The sequence below is a fragment of the Peromyscus leucopus genome, chromosome 17 (assembly GCF_004664715.2).
Source record: "Peromyscus leucopus breed LL Stock chromosome 17, UCI_PerLeu_2.1, whole genome shotgun sequence".
NCBI classification, from domain to species: Eukaryota; Metazoa; Chordata; class Mammalia; order Rodentia; family Cricetidae; genus Peromyscus; species Peromyscus leucopus.
This window is the reverse complement of record NC_051077.1, coordinates 50,015,398-50,040,992: the sequence shown is the minus strand read 5'-3', so window position 1 is coordinate 50,040,992 and position 25,595 is coordinate 50,015,398. Positions and strand designations below refer to the sequence as shown.

The window sequence follows — 25,595 nt, the reverse complement described above, 5'->3', positions numbered from 1 at the left end:
ATAAATCTGGCCAGGGCCATTCTCCAGACAAAAGTATTTCAGCTAAGATACCTTTTTATCCAAGGACAAATGCAGATAAACATTACCTCATCTCACTTACAGATAAGAGAAAAGAACCACTAGCATTTCAATCCTCAACTCCTTACCTTCTCCCCAGGTTATTTACACAAGACCCTAATATAAGAGACTTACTGCTCACATTCCTGGGATGATGTTTTAGCCATTTGCTAGATACTGAGTTAAGGTAGTTACTTCCCACTGATCCAAGGAGATTGCCTCCAGGCCAGGCAGGCAATAGGTGCCAAGCTTCTTTCTTGTGCAAATTAAGTTTTAGTTCCCCCTCAGCCAGGGGCTGTTCCTAGATTCCCTAACTGATCTTAGCCTTTAGTTGACCCTGCCAGAGAACTCCCTTTAGTCACTCCCTTTGGGTTGTAATTGGAAGCTGACATTTATTGCTTTATGTGTGGATCCTTATCAGCCCTCTCTGTGACCCCGAAAACTTCAAGCCTCCCATTGCTTTGTCTAAGAATTCCTGCTTGTGTTCTCTGAGAGCACTGGGGAGAATGGATTGAGAGGAACAAAGATGAGGACAGAGATGGAAAGAAGTAGACAGAGATGAGAGAACAGCAGAAGGGACTGAGAGGAGCTGTGTGAGAACAGAAAAGAAACTGTAGGTAGAATTGACTGAGAAGCATGAAGTGAATGGACTAAAGAACTCCACGTGCTTAGATTCAATTGACATCCCTCAGATTAGGAGTATCCTTAGCCGCTTGGAGCATCTGTTCTGCACCTGGTAGAATTCTCAGGCAGGCACTTGGGGAGAATTTGTTAGAAAATATCTCTTAGAAGAGCAACCTGAGTTTGATCCATGGAACTTACATGAAGGTGGAAGGAGAGAATCAACTTCAAAAACTTGTCCTCTGACGATGCGCATGCACCATGACACGAATGCCCCAACATACCAATGATAACTCTCTACAGTTTGAACCCTAACCTTTCTTATTCCCAGACTGACACTTCAATAATAACTAAAGTATTCATTAAGTTGAACTTTAGCCAACAAACCACAATAATATTGGTTAGGACAAGATCATAACGAGTTCTCACCTTTAAGACCCTGCTTGGTTTTTAGAATATTATAAACAACAGATATGACTGTAACACAGTGTAGCCCTAAAGGAGCCTTCAGTGTTCTGTCTGAAAAGATCAAGAACAAGAAGAATAATTTGACTCTATAAAGGTGCCAAGGAAGGGAATGGGCTACTAACACATATAACTGAGAAGGGAAGATCATGGAAGAATGATATCTAAGCCTAGATTCAAATGACAAATGAAAAAATAAAACTCATGTAGGGATTCTGACAAGGGCAAGGTTATGTAATGCTGAGACATGAAACCATAGCATATTTGGGGAGCTTCAAGATCAGTGGGATATAAAGTGTTCAGAGCAGATTTAAAAGGCTTACAAAGCCAAATTAAAGAATTGAGACTGAGTGCAGTGTGGAGCTAATGCGGACTGTTTGAAATGGACAGTGACAGAATTCTTAGAGTTTAGAAAGATCAGCTTGCTCGCAGTATGAAAACTGACTTAGAAGCAGATCCATCCATATATGCAGACTAGTTTGAACTAGGTTATTTAACAGGAAAGGGTTCAGTGGGTGAGTTTGAACTAAGGTATTGAATTAAAAATTCTATGGAATAGTAAGTGGCTGCATCCAGTGGGAATTATGCATATTCAACTCTGGAACTGAGGGGAATGCCTAGAAATACAGTCTACAGAGTCACCAACAAATTATTGACAATCCAAAGCATGGGAATAGGTGTTGTCACTCCAGTTTTATGGATTAAGAATATCAGAACTGGGAGTACAGACACACCATGTGTACTGGAGGAAAGGTTGTGAAGGAACCTGAAGGAAGTGGCTGAGAACTGAGAAAGCTAAGAGAAAGTGGTGTCATGGACATCAAGAGACGTCAGAGACAGGAATTAGACTGTCACATGAATTCAGCAACCAGAAGATTAGTGATAAAAAAAATTTTTTTTGGTAGAGTGATGGGCAGTAGATGCCAGGTTAGAGCAAAGTTGAGGACACAGGTAGGGAGTATATTGACAACTTCGGATAGCCTCTTCTGGCGTCCCTCCCTGTGGTTTTTGCAAATGGCAGATCCCAGTATCTGTCTCCTGTCTCCTGGGTCTCTGAATCTTTCCTGTCATTGCCTTCTCTCTAGAGTGAAATAAGGCCTGATCTATCGTTTTCCTTTGACAGAGGTCTTGTTGAATATTTCCACCCTATACACAGTTTTCTCCCCACCATTAGCTTTTTTTCTCTCTGATCCCCTCCCTATGGCCTCTGACTTTCACCCAAGTAGTGATGAATCAGAATCATTAACAAAATGTCCTGTTGCAGATTAGTCAGAAAATGAACATACTGTCTCCTCCTCCCAGAGCTTGAACTGACGGCAGAGATGAAAAGGCCCGTCTTAGGCTGGGAGGTGCTAGTGAACTCTAAAAATCCTCTTATGAAAAGCACGAGGCAACAAGATGCACAAATAAAATACGGACTGTGCTCATCGCTCAGTGGTAAAGCTACTTAAAATGTATTTGGGTAGATAACAGTTGTGGTTTCCGGAAGCCTCCAGGGTACAACCTGTGAGATACAACACCAGAATTGGGCCTCATACAAATACCTGCACACTTAAAACCATTTTGAAGTCTGGGAACCAATCATAGTCTGGCAATATTGCCACACTGGGAGCTCTCTGTGCCCCATGCCAAATCTTCCTTCGTTCTTTGTGTTAGTGGAAGAGAACTGTGTTGCAGCCATGTCTAGGTTTATAAAAGTCCATTTGGAAAGGGTTGTTTGTTTTTCTGTTTAAGGTATAGTTACAATCAGGAGCAATCCTGGCCAGGCAGGAAGAAGACACGGAGGAGTCCAGATCTCCCAGAAGATGCCAAGAGCTCATGCGCTAAACGCCACAGAGCCAGGACAGGCTGATCCCAGGCAGGCCTCTTATGGCTCTTCACTAACTAATCCTGTGCACTCAGGGCATTTTATTTCCTTTTGTGAAAGCGCCGACTTTGTAACCTTTCATGCTTTGAAAAGGTTAGACACCCACTTTCATTCCTTTTCTGTCTACAATGGTTAATACTTTTTAAAGAAGCAGGGAACTGGGCTCGGAAGCCTAGAACTCCTTCACAAAGAACTGTGACCACACCCAAGTTTTCTTGCATCCTAGTTTAGATTAATGACCCAGTCTTGTAGATAAATGTGTCCACTGTGTGAGTGATACAGAGTATAATCACAGTTTTTAAAAACTATTAATTCTCAATAAGGTACTGCAGCTGGAAGCACTCCTGGTCTTTGGGGTTTTAGGCGTTTCAGCTGTGCTTTAGGGGGTTCTGCTGAAAACCAAGTTCCAGTTTGATACCCAGCTAGCAGAAGCTAGCTTGTTTCATGCAGTGCTTGTGGGCTCTGTTTCCCTGGAAGCAGAAGGTAAGTCCAGGTCATTGCAGGCTCCCTTGTTCCTTGTGCATGTGTGCTGTTGTCACATATTTCCTCTTCCCTTCACACGTACCTTCATCTCCCTCCTTCCTTTCCCTGTCCCCCTTCCTTTTCCTCCATTTACCTTTCTTTCCCTACATCATTTCCTCTATCCCTTCCTTCCTTGGAGTAAATATTACTACACCTTTACCAGTCATGTAAAAGATACAGAGGGGAACACATGAATTACCTATTGGTTTGGCCTCACTGCATTTGGATGCAAAGAAAGTGCTGTGAGTGATGATCAGACCCGACTGCATTGTAGTAATAATACAAGTGTACCTTAACACACACACACACACACACACACACACACACACGCACACGCACACGCACACGCACACAATACTACAAGTGTACCTTAACACACACACACAATACTACAAGTGTACCTTAACACACACACACACAATACTACAAGTGTACCTTAACACACACATACACACACACTTCTATTTATCTTGCAGTGTGTACATATGCTCACACCATAGCACACATCTGGAGGTCAGAGAACAACTTGGGGGAGTCCAGTTCTGCTCTCCTTTTCAACTGTGTGTGTAAGTCAAGGGGATCAGACTCAGATTTGGCAGCCTTGATGGCAGCAGCCTTTTCCAACCCCAGCACTTCAGTGTGTTCAGTGTTGCTCTAGAGTTCTCCCCCTCTCCCAGCCCTCCCTCTTCCCCTCCCCTCCCCCTCTCCCAGCCCTCCCCCTTCCCCTCCCCTCCCCCTCTCCCAGCCCTCCCCTTCCCCTCCCCTCCCCCTCTCCCAGCCCTCCCCCTTCCCCTCCCCTCCCCCCTCTCCCAGCCCTCCCCTTCCCCTCCCCTCCCCCCTCTCCCAGCCCTCCCCCTTCCCTCCCCTCCCCCCCTCCCAGCCCTCCCCTTCCCTTCCCCTCCCCTCCCTCTCTCTCCCTGCCCACCCCCTCTCTGCCCCAAGCATGCCTTCAACAGCTTGGTAGTTAAGTTTAGTACTGAGTGAAAGCAGGAATGCTCTTCCACCACCCTGACCTTGTATTGATGAGAAAAGTAAATGGTGAGAAATTGTAGTTTCACTTAAATAAATTTTAAGACTTCTTGGTGTTTGGGTTTTATTCCCCGCCCCCAGATATTGGTCCAAGAATCCTATAATCTTTTCCCAAGGGCAGTTGTTCTCTTTCCAAATACCTTCATACTCATTAAATCTGACTCACTTGTCAATTTTACCCTGGCAATTTTCCTGTGCCTCACTGAAGTCCAAGGCCTTCCTGAAAGTGTGTGTTAGTGCCCCTGCCCGTAGACTGAGGAGTGAAAGTGTGTGTTAGTGCCCCTGCCCGTAGACTGAGGAGTGAAAGTGTGTGTTAGTGCCCCTGCCCGTAGACTGAGGAGTGAAAGTGTGTGTTAGTGCCCCTGCCTGTAGACTGAGGAGTGAAAGTGTGTGTTAGTGCCCCTGCCTGTAGACTGAGGAGTGAAAGTGTGTGTTAGTGCCCCTGCAGGTAGACTGAGGAGTGAAAGTGTGTGTTAGTGCCCCTGCCCGTAGACTGAGGAGTGAAAGTGTGTGTTAGTGCCCCTGCAGTAGACTGAGGAGTGAAAGTGTGTGTTAGTGCCCCTGCCCATAGACTGAGGAGTGAAAGTGTGTGTTACACCCTGCAGGTAGACTGAGGAGTCAAAGTGTGTGTTAGTGCCCCTGCCGTAGACTGAGGAGTGAAAGTGTGTGTTAGTGCCCCTGCCTGTAGACTGAGGAGTGAAAGTGTGTGTGAGTGCCCCTGCCGTAGACTGAGGAGTGAAAGTGTGTGTTAGTGCCCCTGCCTGTAGACTGAGGAGTGAAAGTGTGTGTGAGTGCCCCTGCCGTAGACTGAGGAGTGAAAGTGTGTGTTAGTGCCCCTGCCCGTAGACTGAGGAGTGAAAGTGTGTGTTAGTGCCCCTGCCCATAGACTGAGGAGTGAAAGTGTGTGTTAGTGTCCCTGCCTATAGACGGAGGAGTGAAAGTGTGTGTTAGTGCCCCTGCCCATAGACTGAGGAGTGAAAGTGTGTGTTAGTGCCCCTGCCCGTAGACTGAGGAGTGAAAGTGTGTGTTAGTGCCCCTGCCCGTAGACTGAGGAGTGAAAGTGTGTGTGAGTGCCCCTGTCGGTAGACTGAGGAGTGAAAGTGTGTGTTAGTGACCCTGACCATAGACTGAGGAGTGAAAGTGTGTGTGAGTGCCCCTGTCGGTAGACTGAGGAGTGAAAGTGTGTGTTAGTGCCCCTGCCGTAGACTGAGGAGTGAAAGTGTGTGTTAGTGCCCCTGCCCGTAGACTGAGGAGTGAAAGTGTGTGTGAGTGCCCCTGTCGGTAGACTGAGGAGTGAAAGTGTGTGTTAGTGCCCCTGCCTGTAGACTGAGGAGTCAAAGTGTGTGTTAGTGCCCCTGACCATAGACTGAGGAGTGAAAGTGTGTGTTAGTGCCCCTGACCATAGACTGAGGAGTGAAAGTGTGTGTTAGTGCCCCTGCCCGTAGACTGAGGAGTGAAAGTGTGTGTTAGTGCCCCTGCCCGTAGACTGAGGAGTGAAAGTGTGTGTTAGTGACCCTGCCTGTAGACTGAGGAGTGAAAGTGTGTGTTAGTGCCCCTGACCATAGACTGAGGAGTGAAAGTGTGTGTTAGTGCCCCTGACCATAGACTGAGGAGTGAAAGTGTGTGTTAGTGCCCCTGCCCGTAGACTGAGGAGTGAAAGTGTGTGTTAGTGACCCTGCCTGTAGACTGAGGAGTGAAAGTGTGTGTTAGTGACCCTGCCTGTAGACTGAGGAGTCAAAGTGTGTGTTAGTGACCCTGCCTGTAGACTGAGGAGTGAAAGTGTGTGTTAGTGCCCCTGCCCGTAGACTGAGGAGTCAAAGTGTGTGTTAGTGCCCCTGCCGGTAGACTGAGGAGTGAAGGTGTGTGTTAGTGCCCCTGACCATAGACTGAGGAGTGAAAGTGTGTGTTAGTGCCCCTGACCATAGACTGAGGAGTGAAAGTGTGTGTTAGTGCCCCTGTCCGTAGACTGAGGAGTGAAAGTGTGTGTTAGTGCCCCTGCCCATAGACTGAGGAGGTGTCAGTGCCAACAAATAAGGTATCTTTCCGAGGCCAGGGTCACCCTATTATTGTCATGTGAAAATAGACACTGTATGTACCCAATTAAACAAACACAGAGGGAACCTTGCATCTTTTTGCTTTCCTTGGCTTAGCATTTTTCTACTGTAGCATGGTTTGTGTATGAAAAACTAGGTTAAGTGAGACTCAAGTCTCCTCTCCGCTTTAACTGTGTGAGTGACTTTCAGAGATATGCTTGGTTTAGTGAAAGATCAAACCATGTTTTCAGTTGACTTGCTCCTGTTCCTCCTGCCCAGATTCGGAGACAGTCATACTTTCTCTGTGCTGTGTCAACAATAAAAATGGTGAAACTGGATAATTTTAGCAAAATAACTGAAAATGCTAGAATTTTTAAAAGATAGTGAGCAGATTGGGACACATCTATTACCATGTGAGAATCAAGCATTATTAGACAATATTCGACAACTTAAGACCATTGGGTGCATGAGCTGCTGGTATTTTTTGTTAATTTGGAAACCAAGCATCTCTCTTACTGTAGCGTAGAGCTGACCAGAGATGGTAATGTAGTACCAAGCGCTCTGAGAGAGGAAGAGCAGTAAACACTCAGTCATGGTGTAATCCTACCTGCATTAGCTGCTCACATTTCTATTTACAGCCTCCTACCATCAAATGGGGTTCTCACCTCTCCTGTCATTATTCTCAGTGGTCATTGAGGGTGTTTCCGCTTGCTAGTTGTTTTTAAGTGCATGTATCCAATGTAACTACTTAATAAATTATTAAGTAAATAATACTTCAGTAAACAGAATCTGAGCACACTTCATTGATGCTGATGAGTTTTGCCGCTTTCCAGATTGTACTTTATAGTACCCGAGAAGAGAATTATTTCAAACTTGATGCAATAATTTGTGATTTGGCGTCACAAAAGCTTTCATCAACAAACATTGTAAGGAAAAGACTCTTTATCTCATGCCTTAAATGAATATAAGATAAGAATTTGTGAACTCACACCCTCACTGCTTAGTGCTGGCAGAGTGCCGTCATGAGTCACACCAGACAAAGCAGTGCAGATTGCTGGGAGCACAGGGAGAGGAGCATGTTTGGGGGCGTCATTTTCACCCCCATTTGTTGGAGAAAATGGGTCATAATTGGGTGTCATGGAGCATTTTCCTTCCTTATAGAAAATGCCTTGATTGGATTTATCATTCTCTCTGTTTTACATTTAGTTTCCACAGCAAACAGTCTTGGGCTTGAAATGGTTTGATTACAATAATTTGTGCCTTATTCCTCCCTTCCTTCCTTCCTTCCTTCCTTCCCAACCCCATCATTTGAATACCATCTCCCAGCTTAAGCAGCAAACACTAGAGCTGCCAGGGTGGGTTCTGGGGGGTCAAGTCACTTCTCTTCACTCTCATTGTCAACCTGAGTATTGCCACACTACCCAGACTTGCTCTCATTGGGGTTGGGGTGGGGGGACATCTTGGTGCTTCGTTTTTCTTGTAGTAATTTGAGTTACCCACACATACCTTATTGCTAATAGTTTGCATTTAAGATAACAATAACATTGTTTTACTATTAACTAGAAAAGTAGAAACCAAGAGACTTAAAGCCCCTAATTTCAGTTTAGTCCTAATAAGCAGACTCCACCTTCCATTCCTGCCCCATGGGGAACTTTCTTCCCAGCATGAACTGGCATGTGTCTTAGAGTGCCTCAGCCTGCCTTGAGATACATTCTCTTCCAAAACAGTGTTTTCTAAAAGCTGATTAGCCAGCTTTTGACTATTATAGTAATTATTTAAGGCGAGTTTATTTTCAAAGAAAAGAGGATTGTTTGGGCTCATAGTTCTAGCAGTATATGCTCTGACCAGGGTCCCTTAAACTCCAGCAATACCATGGTAGGAAACAGGAGTTTCTCTATGATCCTTTCCCTCTTAGAAGTCATAGGACTCCACCCTGGCCTCCTAATCCAATCACTTCCAAAAGGCTCAGCATCTAAATGCTGTAGATGGAATAAGTTTCCAGCTTTTTAATGGCGTGAGCATAAGACTTTGGGAATTAAACGTCCACATTAGAATGGGGACAGAATATACTGGAAGAGAACAAAAAGATGACAGTTCTGCTAACTCTCACTCGTGAGATCCATGATAATGTAGCCTTTCTGTAGTCATTACAGTTGTACTGCAGTCTGAGAATGCCATGCAGTACCTTCCGTTCTAATGGACATATTAGCAGAGAGACTATACCCTAGGGGTAGTTACAGAGCTTCCAACACCAAAGTCATTGATATTAATAGTGAGCAACCAGCTTGTTATTAGTAGTTTATTTTATTATTAGTTCACAGCAGTTTGTTAGATACCATGATACAGGTGAGCGTCGATATAAGACTAGTTGTGACACCTCGAGAGATACTTAAAGAATCAAAAAGGGAATGGGCTAGTGGCCGGATGATCACTTAAGAAGCAAACTAAAGGTATTGTCTCTAATAGCAGAGGTATTTTCACTAATTTCTAAGAGAAAAAAAAAAACTAACGGTTAATGAGTTTAACCCATCTAACGTCATGCAGACATTAACTATCAGAACCAGGCATTTGAACACACAAGCTCTAAATCCAGATACCCATGTTCTGAACTACAGTTAGTTAAGGGTGTTGTGTCCACTTGGCAGGACAGAATAAAGAGATTACCATGGGGGATGTACAAGAATTGTCAATTAGCACCGAGTACATCCAAGTCTGGAAACCTGAAGTCCCTGGTGCGACCATTGTATACCGCTGTGTTGTTTACTGTGGGGATGGTTGTCTGGCCATTTCAGTGACCCTGTAAAGGAGAGTCAGTGAGATTGTCCCTCTTTTTAAAGACTGATTGGATATGAAAATTACAGTGCAGCCAAGCAGATTTTACTGAATGCCCTGAAGAAAGAGAAACATCTATCTATTGAATACCTAAGAAGAAAAGTCTAAACGAGAATGGAAGAGCGGGGAAGATTGCTCTGTGGACTGAGTGTTTGTTTTGCAAGCACAAAGACCCGCATCCCGGGGGAGTGGGGAGGAGACAGATAGTAACAAGAACAAACGAGGCCAGGCATGGACCAGGTGCCTGTAACCTCAGTGCAGAGGCTCAGGGGGTAGTGGACAGGAGGAGTCCTGGGGTGCTGGCCAGGCCTGGCTGCATTGGTGAGCCTCAAGCTCAGTGACTGAGAAAGACACCAGCCGTGTTCTCCGGCCTCCACGCCCGAGCCTAGTGTGCTAATACACACAATGCACACACACACACACACATACACACACTGTACACAGTGTGCAGGCTCAGAATGTCGTTGGACTCTATTATATTAGAAACTGGAGGAAAACTGCTATTGTACCTGCAGACTGTAAAGAACAAGAACAGGAAGGATTGCAACTGTGAAACTTTATATCCAGTCCATACCTGTCAAAAATACCCTGAAAGATATTTGAGAAGAATTAGAGCATGTTGCCCACATTAAGAAAATAATTCAAAGAGCAAAAGGCTAAGAATAGAGATATCAAGACAGAACAAAGCAAGTGAGCAATGAACCATGGACACAATCAAATCCAAAACAAGGAGAGACATCAGTAACATGTAAGGGCAAATAAGGTTTCTTGAAACAAAATTCATGATAAATACAGCTTAGTAAGATTTTTAAAATAAGGCATACTCAAGTATTCCAGCCAAATTTGGGATTAATGAGAACACGAAAGGTGAGATAAAATGAGTTTGTTCTAAGGCTTGTTGACCTAGCTCAGACTCATATGGGGTCTGTGATTGTCACTTCCGTCCCTGTGGACCCCTGTGAGCCTTGCATGGTTGATTCTGTGGACCGTGTTCTTGTGGTGTCCTCAACTCTGGCCCCTAGGATCCTCCCTTCTCCCTTTCTTCGGCGTTCCCTGGCTTCACCTAGTGCTTGGCTGTGGGTCTCTGCATCTGCTCCTACGGGTGGCTGGAGGATGCCTCTCTGATGACAAGTGGGATGAGCCCTGATACTGTTGCATAGCTTGGTGTTCTTGTGGGACCCCTAGCGACAGGAGTGGGGGGGTATCTCTGAGTCTTTTGTCTGTACTTGGGACCCTTTCCCTTCTCCTAGGTCCCTTCATCCAGCTTGATATGAGGGTTTGTTCCTAGTCTTAGTTGAATTGTTATGCCATGTTCAGTTGATGTCCCTGCTGCGAGACCTGCTCTTTTTCTTTCCCTTCAGGAAAATGGAAGAGGAGGAGTGGATCTAAGGGAGAGGGGGAGTCTTGGGGGAGATGGGGGACTGAGAGGAGTAGAGATGGAGAAAACTGCAGTGAGATGTAATTGTATACAAAGAATTAAAAATTTTAAAAGTCTTGTTGATATGTGTGAGGAGCACAAAAAAAAAGTACAAAATTTCTGTGGAAGATGTTTTTTGAAATTTCCACCTTACATTACCACATACGAAAGTTGGTAGAATACTTAAAAATGATAGGTAGCACGTAGTTTTAAGAATAACACTTAAACCCTAACTGCACTAAGCTGTAGAGAGATGAATGTGTAAATATGAAGGCTAGTGGAAATGGAGGGAAAACTTGCATTGCCTCTCAGTACCTGGGAAAGGTTGGTATGTTCTCGGAAGGGGATGGACAGGGGAAACATGTAAGGAAAGGAAGGGACCAATCAGTGTGCTTGATTATAAAAGCTTACATGTTTTGTTAATAATGGGCCTTTCAAGGAGCATAAGCAAAAATCAACACGCAGGTGGCTATGTGAATACCCTTAATAATGTTCAATGAAAAGTAGACTTTATAGACCATATTTTCTGAACATAAACTAAACCAACAATATTAAAACATATATATATAAAATAAGTAACTAAAGCTTTAGGTACATTCTATTACTAAGATCAAAAAACATGTACAAAAGTAAAGCTATAAACTATCTAGAGGTCAGTGAAAGATATAATTTCCAAGTTGTATTATACTATGTAACTCATATTCAAAAAAAAGTTATAGTTTTTAATTCTTCCTTAATTAAAAAAGAAAAATGTGGCTGGGTGTGGTAGGACACAACTCTAATCTCATTGCTGGGGAGGCTGAGGCAGGGGAATTAGTGTAAGATTGAGGCTGAACCATCTGTTCAGTGAGTTATAAACTAGACAGGGGTACATAGTAGATCTCATCTCAAAAGACCACAAAAGATGAAAGATAAAAGTAGTAATAAAAATTACATATAAAAAAGAAAGAAACTCAGAAGAATTAAGAGTAAAGCCTAAGTCATGGAGCCAAGAACCAGATGTTCATGTACATCTGGACTAATGTCTCAGCAGGCCAATCCCAGGTGTGTGAGGAAGACATGCCTGAGAATGGAGGTATGTGTGAGTCCTAGAGATGATTTCATTGCTGATCATTTCTCTCCCTTCTGTTGTTCCCCTCCCTCCCTCCCTCCCTCCCTCCCTCCCTCCCTTCCTCCTCCTCCTCCTCCTTCCTCTCTCTCTCTCTCTCTCTCTCTCTCTCTCTCTCTCTCTCTCTCTCTCTCTCTCTCTCTCCTCTCTCCTCTCTCCTCTCTCCTCTCTCCTCTCTCCTCTCTCTTTTCAGTTTCCTGTCTAGAAACAAAGAGACTATGTTGGGAGAACACATTCAGGATTCTGTTACAGCATAGAGGGGATTTTGTACTCAGGCTACCTGTACTTGAAACTTCTACTCAAAATTACGTGAAGAGAGTCAAAGATTTTAGAATACTGAGTCACTGAGAAACAACTTTTTGAAAGTGCAGAAGAGCCCTCCCAGCATAGCTGGGTTATAGTTATGTGGACTGATGGGATGGACTCGTACTAAAATGTATGCCTTAATAAGTTGGTTCTACTTTCAGTACTCTCTTTTCATTGTCTTTTGTTCATTTTACCTTACCATAAGACTCTGTCAGCAGCAAAGTGTAATCCCTGAGCTTAAATAAACCAAGACTTGAATCCCATTCTGGAAGTTGGCATTTAAGAGTGTGAATGTGGAAATTCTTTAGATGGCTGCTGGTGTTTACTTCATGATTAAAGGAAAAACCTTGGCCTCTCAGCTCCCTGCTGATACGGATCATTAAAGATCAACATTCAGCTTGTCTATTTTTATTCATTTTGAATAAGTTGCAGCCATTAATGTATTTGAATTATTTGAGTTTTGAATGGTATTGGTGAAAAACAGGGCAATAAGGTAGAAAGTGCTAATTGTTTTTCTAAAAATATTGAAAAAAAAAAAAAAGCAGCCAGTAATGAGAATACTAACATCTTCCCCTTCATGTGTTCACTGTGGGTTAGAAAATGATTTGTGTGTGTGTGTGTGTGTGTGTGTGTGTGTGTGTGTTCTTTATAGGAGAAACATAGGCTTATTAAACATCCAGAAATATGTACTGTCATTGTATGCAGCAGATAGGTAGTTTTTTTACATTAGTTTTAACCTTTATTTATTCCAGTGAACCCAGCAACTACTAGAAATAATTGACAAACCTATTTTTAATTCTGATTATTATTCTACTAGTGAAGTTTTTGTTTTGGCTGTCATGTTTGGAGAGTAGCCATACAAAGGAACCTTTGAAAACTGAATTATGTAGTGGTTGTCAAAAAATAAAATTGTATATGCATGACATCTTCCTATATGTTTTATGCCTATTTAGAAAAATAGAACCAAGATTTATCTTAAGTTGATCTTTCTTTTTTTTTTTCTCATCAGAAGAGCTAGGGAAATTATTTTATTGTTCATTTTCCTATTGATAATATTAACTGCCTCAAAAAATAGGCTCAGGAAAATGTAGTGTGTTCAGATAAAGGACTAAGAGGCATTGTTTCCAGCATCAGTGCCGTTCTCTTGATGCTAACTGTGAGCTTCTGCATGTGTCCATTTCATTCTGGGACCGGCTTATTCTGCCTGTTGGGGCACGCCATGCTGCAGGATCCCATAATGTGCATATCTACCTGGCCATCCTCAGCAGACTGCCATAATTTATATACATACACAAATATACATAAATATAGGCTTCATAAAAATGCCTTTGTGTGCATTCACTGTCTCGTTGGACATTGTTCAAAAATGTGAGGTTGCATTTACAAAGTTATCAGGAGTTTGACTCCACCTTTCACTTTCCCGTGGGTTTTCATGGATGCCCTAAAATGTTTTCCTTTAATTTCAGATTCAGAAAACTTGAGCAGGGGCCATACTCTTGTGCTTCTTTTCTTTATATCCATCTGCAGGATGAATATAAACCAGAGAAGGCTTTGTCGGAAGAAGACTTGAAAAACGCAGTGAGTGTGCACCACGCCCTAGCATCCAAGGCCACTGACTATGAGAAGAAGCCGAACGTGTTTAAACTCAAGACTGCTGACTGGAGGGTCCTGCTTTTCCAAACCCAGTATGTCTGTTGGTTTTGTTCTTACCTGGTCTTAGACGACGACTCCGACTCCGACTCCTCCTCCTCCTCCTCCTCTTCTTTTTCCTCCTCCCTCTCTTCCTCCTCTTCCTCCCACTCTCCATGTAAAGGGGGAAGGAGATAACCAGCTCTAACCTCCATACTCATGCTTTGGCACCCCCCCACACACCCATACATCATACATACACAATAATAATATCTTTTAAAGAATGATGCTGTAAACATTGGTATACAAATTTTTGTGTATAAGTGTTTCTTCACTCTGGTGCGCCTACCTAAGAGTAGAGTTACTGGGTTGTGTTGTAAATGTGTAGTTAATATTTGAGGAAACCATCCAGTTCTTTCCCATAGTGGTCAGGCATGTTCTTTTATATTTCCTTCTCCTGCTATGCCTAAGTTCAATTTAAAAAAAAAAAAAAAATGTGTGATTAAAAGAGATGAGTTCACTTTAATATTGATTTGGACCTAGACTAACTAGCTTCCAAGAAAAAGGAGAGTTACAAAGCATATATCCCATTTTCTCTATGTATCTTACAGAGAGAGTCACAACATTGTAATGTGATGCCGATCAGTCCTGTAGCCTTCCATTCCCTTAGTGAGCCCTGTTGAGAATGTTAACCACCAGTGAACTCATACACTGGTGTTGAGTCAATTATCTTAATGGACCATTTTAAATCAGTGATAAGAAAGAGACAAAGTGTGTTCTACCTCGATGCAGCACTACCCTAACAGCCACCCGTCTTCCTCTTTTAGGAGTCCAGAGGAAATGCAAGGGTGGATAAGCAAAATCAACTGCGTTGCTGCTGTGTTTTCCGCACCACCATTCCCAGCAGCCATTGGCTCTCAGAAGAAGTTTAGCCGCCCACTCCTGCCAGCCACCACCACAAAATTATCCCAGGTGAGCCTGTGTGATCATGCCCTGTACTTTGAAAAACATGCCTTGTAATGATGTAAATGTTTGCTAATTTTTAGTATTGGAAGGTTCTGCATATTTTGGTCTGTCTTGTAAGGTAGGCCTTGTAAGAGTGACTTGCTTAAATGCGGAATGCAGTGTGATCTGATTTATACTTCAAACAGCTTTGCATGCTTTTTAAAATTTTTTAATCTTAATTTTCTGTTACATACCTAGGGTGGGGGCAATATCCTGACTTGGTAATGAGCTTTTCACCTTTCATCGATTATTTTCCTTTCACTGTTGTATGGAGGAGTATAGACGCATTTCCATGAATCCCTTCTCACTGTAGAGTGAGAGTGGGGGTATCCAGTTGAATTCCTTGCCCTCAGGGAAGAGGCGATAACCTTTAGTTCCCCTAAACTCAAAGAGCTGAAATTCTTTTCTGGGTTTATTTACATAAACGTCTCTGCTGTTGTCAGATTAATCTCAAGATTATCATCATACTCACTACCCCCCAGAGCTGTCTCAAGAGGCACTGCCAACATTAGCCATGTCTCAAACAGCCCCACTGCCACCGACCAGTCAAGGATTTGGGAAGTTACTTGGACATCTTTACGGAATTCTTGTTTCTTACTACAGAAGCCATTGCTCTAACTGGCGGGCCAGACACTGGCACTGAGAAGCAAGTACTTGCAGTTGCGTTTGTTGGACATAGAGAATCCTATCCGGAATGCTGGATGGTACAAAGGGCAGGCTAGCTAGGTGAAAGAGGAAGCATGAGATCTGATGAGAAGCTGAAAGCAAGACAAGCTGTTGTAGGAGGTGTGACCTAAGGGGGAGAATGATCAGAGGAGAAGCCTGGGGAACAGAAGCTTTGTCCATGTTACTATGGCCCGAGAAGCCAGGAGACAAGCAGGAATAGACCTCTGAGGAGGTAAGCCAGGGCTATGTCATGGAAGAACTTTGTCCTAATCTGGTCTGCTATAACAGAACACCACAGAGTCAGTAACTGACTTAAAAACAAAATTCACTTCCTTTCCTGTGAGGTCAGGGTCCTCCTGCTTTATGGTAATCTTGGAGAGCATCATCTGGAGAGGAGAGGAAGGAGCTAGCAGGAGAAAGTTGAGGGTGTCAAACTGCTTCTTAACAGTTCACACCTCTACTCAAAACAATATTCCCAGTCACCCATGAGTGTGAAACTCATGCAACCTAGTCACCTTTTCACAACTTCATATCATCACAATGGAAATTAAACTTCCATGTGTATTTTGGAGGGGACACTAAACCGTGGCATGCTTGCCATGTGTGGGATTTTGAATGCTTTGGGAGCTCCCCCCGTATCCTCAAGACAAGAGCTTCAAGCAGGATAAGAATGTGATCTAATCTGCAATGTAGAAGTTATTATCATACGCACATCTCACACGGGTATAAATAACACATACAAACAGAAGTATATATAGCACATGCATGTATATAATGCATACACACCAAAGCATATGTATTACACAAGTGGATATAATACGTACACACAAAGGTACACACACATACACACACGAAGAAGTTATTGTTGTTACTATATGATGGAAGAGTTTAAAGAAGCACAAAGGCCCTTGGAGGAGCTTTAGTAATCCCGAAGAGAATATCTAAGCTAGATGTGGATGAAGTGGAAGCATTTGAGCATGTGACTGGGCAGTTCTCAGGGCTGGAAAAGATGAGGAGAAAGGCTGCCACCAAGGCGTGAGCAGCTGAGGACTGACTGGTTCCTAACCTACCTTGTCTCACTGTGCCCTGATTTCCCTACTCTGCTTCTCTCCACAAAGTCCTTTTCTAGATCCTTGTCTTCCTTTTGACCCTAAGTGCTCTAGTACCAGGGCCTGGAAACAGACTAAGGCACCTAAGAAACAGTTTCTGTAGTTCCTTAGATGGGAATCACCAACTACGGATTGTCTGCATTAAGAGAAGCAGAAGGGAAGCCAGATGAAGTAAAGGCAAGAGATAATGTCTCCTAGGCAGCAGAGAAGTCTTTGGTAAACTTGGTGAGAACATTTTGGCCGGAATGATGGGAGGAGCATCCATGCTGGTCTTCTTTGATGAGAGAATGGGAGATGATGAAGATGGAGAGGAAGGGAATGGTATAAAAAAGAAAAACCAGTGGGAAGAAGAGTGGCATGGCCTCAGGAGAGGTTTTATGGTGTGTTTCTTAAAACTTGTATTAGATAGTTGCTGTACAAGTGTATAAGCATGACTTTTGCTATATAATTCATCTTAAAAAGTATTAGGGATAGAAAGGACCAAGGATCAGGGAAGAGTGGCATTTAATTTTCATATATAGTGAGTATGTTTAGTGAAACATCGCCTGATCTTCTCTGGGGTCAAAGTTCATCCTCTCTTGTTGAGAACCAGTGCTTTTCTTTTTGTTTTGGTTTTTTTTTTGTTTTTGTTTTTTGTTTTTTGTTTTTCGAGACAGGGTTTCTCTGTGTAGCTTTGCGCCTTTCCTGGAGCTCACTTGGTAGCCCAGGCTGGCCTCGAACTCACAGAGATCCACCTGACTCTGCCTCCCGAGTGCTGGGATTAAAGGCGTGCGCCACCACCGCCCGACCTGAACCAGTGCTTTTCTTAGTGACTGTAAATCTGAGAACTTCAGATCCATGTGGTGATATTGTGTTCCCCAAAATATTGTGCACCCTAATAAACTTATCTGGGGTCAGAGAACAGAACAGCCACTAGATACAGAGGCTAGAAAATGGTGGCACTCACACCTTTAATCCTAGCCTTCTGGAGGCATGGATCTCTGTGAGTTCAAAGCCACACTGGAAACTGCCAGGCATTGTGACTCACACCTTTAATCCCAGGAAATAATGGCAGAAAGCAGAAAGGTATATAAGGTGTGAAAACCAGGAACTAGAGCTGGTTAAGCTTTTAGGCTTTTAGCAGCAGTTCAGCTGAGACCCATTCAGATGTGTCTAGTCTGAGGAAACTGAATCAGCTGAGGAATTGGCAAGGTGAGGTGGCTGTGGCTTGTTCTTCTTCTCTGATCTTCCAGCATTCACCCCAATAACTGGCATCAGGTTTGATTTTATTAATAAGACCTTTTAAGATTCGTGCTACAGATCCACAGACCCATAGTCTAATCAGGGCCTCCCTGAATACCAGAGGCTCTTTCATAATTTGGATTTTTAAAGTATTTAGCAACAAGATAAGCATTTTCCTGGAAAAATAAACAGTGTTGGGAAAAATTAAAGGTTCAATTAAGAGTGTTTGGTGCTGTGAGACACATTTGTTCATTAGCCTGTCACTTGTGAGTTTTCCTTTAATTTGTTCTTGTCTTGCCTCCAAACATATTAGCCTGAATTATTAAGACTGATTGCTGCCAGTGTGGCCCAGCTCTTCCTGAACAGCTCTGCTGTGTAGGAGTCATCTTCTCTGCTGTTTTCCTCATGGTGCTGCCAGAGTACATTTTCCTTCTGCGGGGGGTGGAGGGACTACTTCAAAGATACAAAGTTTTCCCCCTCCTTCTGGTGCAGCTGTCCAAACAGAATATCATGCCCCACTACATACACCTTCCAGGCGATTGAGGACCTCCCTATTCCACCATCAAAGCAGTCATTTTCAAGCTTGATGGGCACAGAATGCTCTGAAACTTGTACCACAGGCCCAGTTTGCTGCCCTATGTGATGAATATGATCCAGGCTGAGCTAGGAAGTGTGCATGTGTCTCAGACATGCAGGGAGCTGGCTAGGAAGAAAGGTAGGTGCATGCAGACTCATGACTGTGGCATTCTCTGCCTTTCTTGGACCTTTCACCACTTCTGGATGCTCATATCTCATAAAGTTACTATTTCTTGTATCTAGTTCTGTTGTCTTTGAATTCCAAACGTTGTCTTGTAAAAGTTTGAAATGGATAATCATTAGATCCTAAACACTATACATTAACTGAGGGCAAGTCACAGGATGAACACTAGTAAGAAACAAGAGTCCTGTGCTCACTTTTTCATTGAAGTATCGACCTCTTTCTAGGTGGTAGGTATTGAACCCAAAGCTTCTTGCATGCTAGGAAATCACTCTACTACTGAGATACAACCCAACTCATTCCTGATTTTATCCTGTGGTTTGACCAAGGGTGGGAACACTCAGGGTCCACTGGGAAGACAATAGGAATGTGTGTGCTTTCCCAGAAGAGGAATTCTTGTGGTTGCCTTCCTCACTGGTCAGAACTATACACCTCACTCCACTCATACTTAGACAGTCTGTCATGTCATGGCCCACTGTATGTATGTATTAAAATATCACACTAAACCTCATTAATGAATATTGTTAATACAACTGGTAAAAGTTAAATAAAGCCAGGTGCAGTGAGCATATCTGTAATTCAGCTACTTGGGAGACTGAGTTAGGAGAACTGCTTCAAGGCCAGTCTAGGCAGTAAATCAGTTAATTAAATTGAAAAGACAAAAAATGCCCTTCAAACTAAAAATGTAAGAGAAAGTAAAATCTCATTTTAAATTTTAGTTGACAAATATGAATTGTCTATATTTATAGGTACAGTGTGTTTTATAGTATGCATACATATTGATAAATGTGCCACTTTTGTGGTCAGAACATTTGACATCTCTTTTAGCAATTTTGAAATATGTATCACACTATTATAATTATAGTTGTCTTGATATACTATAGAACTCTTGAATTAATTCTTCCTAATGGACATTTTGGTCTTTGGCCAACATCTCCCTAATCTCCAAAATCCCCAGGGTATATAGCCACTATTCCACCACCTAGTATCATGGGTTAGACTTTTTTGGATGTCCCATTTAAGTGATCTCATACAGTGTTTTCCATGTATCCACGTTGTAGTATGTGACCAGAATTTTTTTTAAAGACTGAATATTATATGTCACATTTTCATTAGTCGTGGTCTCAGTTGTTGGACACATAGTTTATGTGTGTATTTTAGACATTGTGAGTAGTGCTACTGTGACCATGAGAGTGCATGCATCCTTTTTCCTTACTTCATTCCTCTAAGTATTTACCCGGAATTGGGATAGCTAGATCATCTAGTAATTCTGGCTTTAGTTTTCCAAAGACCTTCCCTTCAGTTTTCCATAACTGCTGTGCTGATGCATATCCCCACAGTTCTGAAGCCCTGAAGACACAAGGGCAGGGTGCCCGTGAGGTCAGAGTCTGAACTATTTCCCTTTGGGCTGCAGACGATGGCTGTCAGTCTAGCCTTTCATTGGTGTGTAGCATGCATGCAGAGAGGTCAAGCTTTCTAGTGTCTCCTAAGGACACTAGGCCTTATATTCTCACTGGCCTTGATGAGCATCCATCTTCTAGTATAGGTGCGTGGGGGTTAGGGTTTCAGCATATCCATTTTAGAAAGGCATCCATCTGTAACGTGGTCTATATACGCCTTGGCAGAACATAATAGGTAAATGAAAAGTTATATACTAATCTCCCTAGAGTTTTTATTGACTTTTGTCATGATCAGTGCATAGCTGATGGATTTTCCAGAATCATCAGTATATCTCTCTCCAGTTTTTGCCAGGAATACTTTAGGCATTTTGTTATACCTGGTATTTATATTATTGTTATAACTGTTGTAACTGGTATTTTATTATACCTGGTCCTTCAAATGAATCCAGTCCTCTTTTCACCCTTCTGTCCATGCTGCTTTTCTGCACTCATTTAGTTTACTTTTCATCATTTATTTTCTACTTGATAATGTTCAGGTTATTTTTCTTTTGGCTCTAAGAATCTCACTATTTTAGAGGACTCTAAGATACTGTATTTGACTCATGCTTTCTGGGTAACTCTTTACTTAAAATATTACATAGTCTTTAGTATTTGGAATTATTAATTTTCCAATAGCTTTAAAATCCTCTGTTTTGCTGTACAAATTATGCTTCTGTTATGTAAAATATATTTATTGATTATTTTAATTCCTTTTCAGCTGCCATCCATTTATTTTATACTGCACATGTAAAATTATTCAACATTTTGAACAATTTTCATGGGAAAGTAGAATGCCAAGCAGTTACACAATTGTAAGGATGCCAGAGAATTACATTATCTTTGCTTCAAGCATGTTTAGAGCTGCTGGATGCATATTATGGGTCTATAATCCCAGCACTCAGGAGGTGGAAGAAGGAGCGTAATGAATAAGTTTCAAGGCCAGCCTATTCTATTAAGTGAATCTCAAAAAAAAAAAAAAAACAAAATGGAAAGAAAGAAGTAAAGAATGTGAATATTTTCAATGTGTTATGAGAGAGCTGAGCAGCATATCTTTTTCGGTACTGTATTAGTAAGGTGATATAAATGGTGTCCAGGAATGGAAATCCTTATACACAGGATTGATTGTATTATGCTAGTACCTAGTGTGGGGACTAATGCTGTGCATGCAGTAATCGCTCGGTGTTTAACTTTGGGTCATTGAAGCTGAGGCAAGTGAGAATCCCTGCCACTCTAGGGAAGAATTTCATCTGCAGATACGTTTCATAGAAGCATTTCCGTGTAGCACAGTTTCTCCCCAGAAGGAAAGTGTTATGCAAATAAATATTCATTATGATAAACAGGGAGAAGCTAATAGCATTGCTGAGTGGGCATGAAATGAGAAGCCAAGTCACGTGACTCTCAGGAAAGGAATTTAATTGTTCAGCTTGTAACTCGCTTGTCAGGGTTTCTTTTAAGAGGCCTGGTCCCTACTTGGTGGCAAGTACAGCTGGTGAAGAGCTCAGAAATGGTATAGCTTTGTGATGAGAGACTGGCCAGTAAGGTTAGTCTCTGTTCCATCCTAAAAAGGAATATACCAAGACTGGCCTAAAACAGTGGGAAGGACTTAGGACCAAAGGCTCACTGGTCTATTTTGATAAATTGAAGTCATTAAACAGAAAGGATTTTACAGGCGTCTTGTGCTTCTCTTTGATTATTCTCTGTACACTGAATGACTTCATAATTTCCTGCAGGAGGAACAGCTGAAATCCCACGAAAGCAAGCTGAAGCAGATCACCACTGAGCTGGCTGAGCATCGCTCTTATCCCCCAGACAAGAAGGTCAAAGCCAAGGATGTTGATGAATACAAGCTCAAAGACCACTATCTGGAGTTTGAGGTACCGTGAGCCTAGGTGTTACTGAGTGCTTGTTCTTATGATCCATCTGTACAGCAAACACCTCATAGCAGTCATGGTAGTGAGCTTGCCGTGTCCTGGCTCCATGTAGGATGTCGTAATGTGACAGGAGTCCGTGTAGCTCCTCATGCTTGGGATTTTATTTAAGCACCAAACACATATCAAAGTGCACTTCAAACAAATAGCCTCCTAGTAGGAATAGTGTGCACCTGTGATAAGGGTGAACAAAGAAGAACACCAGTAGGGGGAACATGCCAGGAGGACAGCTGCTTTCTGTGACCCTGTGTTTCTTCCAGCAGCGTTTAGGTCAGAATAAAGTACAGTGGAGGAAATGAGCTGCGGGTGATAGGAAGCATCTGCTCTTCCCTGCACACCCTTGCTGCTAGGTGACATCAGTCCACTTTCCTCCACCACTCGCCGCCCTGCTTCCCAGAAGGGGATTGATGAATTAAGTCTTGGCTCATTCACTTTCATCTGGTGTTGCCGGTGTGATGATGAGAAAGGTAGCAGATTCCAAACCACGCCGAACCCATCTTCCCAGGTGTGCCCTTTGTGGTTTCTCACAAATCAAAGCTGGTATCCTCCAGCTCTCCCTCTTGACCACCACCTTCAGATCCTTAAAGGATCTTTTTCTGAAAATCAGAAAAGAAGGGAAAGAAAAAGGAAGAATGTATATGCCGTGGGTTTTTTCTTTTTCACACACTCTTCTCTCAGGCTTGCTGGTACACATTGCACCTCTGGTTCCCTTCCATGTCCTCATTCTTCCTCGTTCCCATATTACATGCCATGTCCTCCTCAGGATTGAAAGTGGGGGCTTCTGAGCACTCAAATCTTTGTCCTGTCTTTGCAGTATTCCACCCTGTACCCTCTCTGCCACAGCCACCGCCTGGGTGCCTCCTCTGTGCCAGTCCTGGCTTCTTATCTCTCATGTGATCTAGCAGTTGGCTCCTGCCGTCTTTCCTGCCTTTAATTCGCCCAAGTCCTTTTCTTTTTTTGTACTGAGTGTCAGGCTCATTGATAGTGTCACCTGTTCAGCAGTTGTCCTAGCTCTTATACCCAGACCCCATTGACCTTCCAAATAAAGCCCCCCACATGAATCTGACAGGATTTGCCTTTTTCTCCTATCTAGACCGTGACTCTGTCCACATACAGTGGTCAGATTTATTTCCCTTCTTTCCCCCACCATATACACATTCCTTTGTTCAGCCACTTCTGCCTCCACTGTCCATCCTACAGTGTTTAGTTTTCCTACTTACTGTCTTCCAAGGTAAGAGCCAAATTTCTCCTATAACAGTCCTGCTCTAGACGCACCATAAGAAGTCAGTCTGCTCTAGAACTCACCCTAGGCTGGCTCTGTGTTGACTTCCATTAGTCTGTCCTTGTGTCTGAAGTCGATTCCACAGGCTCCAGTGCAACATGGCCAGGGCCCTGTAATTGCTTGTTGGAGCTGCGACCTGAGTTGTGGCATTATATTTAAGATCGACTTAGATGGCAGAACCATATGCCTGCCACTCTTCTCCATTGTAAAGGAGTCCTTGCTCCAGTCAGAAAAATCTTCTAGGAAAGATTGAAAGTTTATTAACAAAAACTACTGAATCCTGATCGACAAAAGACTTGAAAAATCAGTGAAAAGAAAAAGCGGTAGCTCATCTTTGGCCAGGCTTGTTCATTCTTGAGAAATGTGAGTTCTCAAAAAGCAATCATTATTCTTCACACGTCTGGAGTAACCTGAAACTATGGACTCTTTTTTGTTTCACACTTTCTAATTAAATTTCCCAACACCTCACTCTCCTGCTTCCAGCACTCAGCACCTTGTTTTGAGCCCTTGACACTTGGAGGAGAGCCTTTCCCCAAGAGGTGGGGCCCTTGCAAGGCCACTGGAAGGCAGCCACTGCTAACACAGAGACCAATGTGTGGGTCTTCTGTGGGGCCCTTTTCTTGAAAATGGAGCCCATCAGGAAATAGCAATTTCATTTCCAGAACGTTGAAATCAGACTAGCTTTAGGGAAGCTGGGTCTGGTCATCATTGCCTCCTCAAGGAATTGTGTTCCAGGACTTCACTCATTAAAGTCAGACTCAGGCTAAAGTTTCAAGTGTGTTGAATTGTCTGTCAAGTTGCATTAGCCTGTGTCAATGAGGAAGGTCCGAGGGGCCCTTACTGTGTGAATGTCATCAGAACGGGTTTCTATGAGATGAATACATACTCTTGAAAAAGTGATTCGTTGTTTTTCACTAACTCAGATGAAAATTGAAGTAATGGATCATGTAGAATCTACTATGCTGTGATTTCAGCCACGGAATTGATCTCCTGTGGGTGCTTGTGGAGGCCCTTGCACAGCACCTTTTGCTTTATAAGCAACGTGCTTCGAATCACTCCCTTCTTTCCTCAGTAGAATGTCCGGAACTTTCCTGAATAGAGTGTAGGCCAGTTTGTGTATTCTGCTTACAGCTCTACCCCAGATCCTAGAATATTTGCCAGCTTTGAGTGACTCAGTGAAACTCTGTCATTGTGTATAGAGGGATCATCAGAGAAATGAGTGCGTTCAGAAAGCCTCGAGTTAGTCCTTTATGGAGGGACAAATGCCTATGTGACAGACAGCAAATCCCATTAGCAGGTGAGAAGGGATGGGCTGCAGGGCTGCAGAGCCCTTGGGTGGCCAGGGACAGGAGGAGGTTGCCAATCCAGCCTGGCTGATCCTGTGATTCACTCAGGATCAGCTCTCTGAGCTCTTGAGGATTAAGTCTCACCTACTCCTGGGCAGGTCATTATCTCGAAGCTTCCTTGGGTTTCAGAGAGGTGCTTGTCATTTTCTGTAGCTGCAGAAAGAAAAGCACTTTCATTCTGGCAGGGTATTGAACTGCTGGTGACACCACCAGGAGTGTCCCTATGTTTATGCATTGCAGTTGTGTCCCGGGTTGCTTTGAGGACACACAATTCTTCATGGCAAGCCCGATTCATAGCTCTCTGTATGGCTAAGAATTCCTGAAAGCCTTCACTCACAGTAAATAATTAGAAATTCCAGCTAATGTGTAGGTTTGGGACTTAAACAAAGACATCTACAGGAAGCAGAAAGATTTTCATGTTAGCCTTGTAGGAAAAGGTTCATTTTTACCTACAGCAGCAAATTTCACTGAGAATGGGCTGTAATTAACTAAGTACTTTCTGCTCTGACTAATATTGGGTGGAGAATGGACAGTTTTGTTCTTGACTCAATGGCCTTTTCTTGAAAGAATTTCCATGGGAAGCTTGCTTTTGGAAAGAGTAGGCTCTGAACCAAGGTTATTAAACATCACAAGACCACAATAAGGAAACTAAATTGTTTCCCAGTTCTGGGAGTAAGTATCTGCAATAGCCACACATCCTTACACAATAGCTTATTTCTACTTTATTTAATTCCCATTTTATTATAAAGTGTTTTCATTGATTTCTAAGCTCTGGGAACATTAGAAAATATATAAAGATTTAGAGGGCAGACAGGTGGTTTGTAGATAACATAAATACTCATAAAGGTCCAGCCAGTCAAGGCGCAATAGGCTGAGCTATGCTGGGAAGCATTTGTGTTCTTGAAGAAGTAGCCTCATCAAATTCCCTTGATGGCTTTGTCCTCAGCCCTTGTATT

At 42.9% G+C, this 25,595-nt stretch overlaps 1 protein-coding gene across 1 annotated transcript in view; it reads left to right on the top strand.

Annotated features, from left to right (window-relative positions):
- The window catches only part of Psd3 (pleckstrin and Sec7 domain containing 3), a 449,956-nt gene that overhangs the window by 396,697 nt on the left and 27,664 nt on the right, over positions 1-25,595 (top strand). Inside the window, 3 exon segments of the mRNA XM_028883856.1 lie at positions 13,785-13,942; positions 14,714-14,858; positions 21,814-21,957. Of these exon segments, the coding sequence (XP_028739689.1) occupies positions 13,785-13,942; positions 14,714-14,858; positions 21,814-21,957 (447 nt within the window).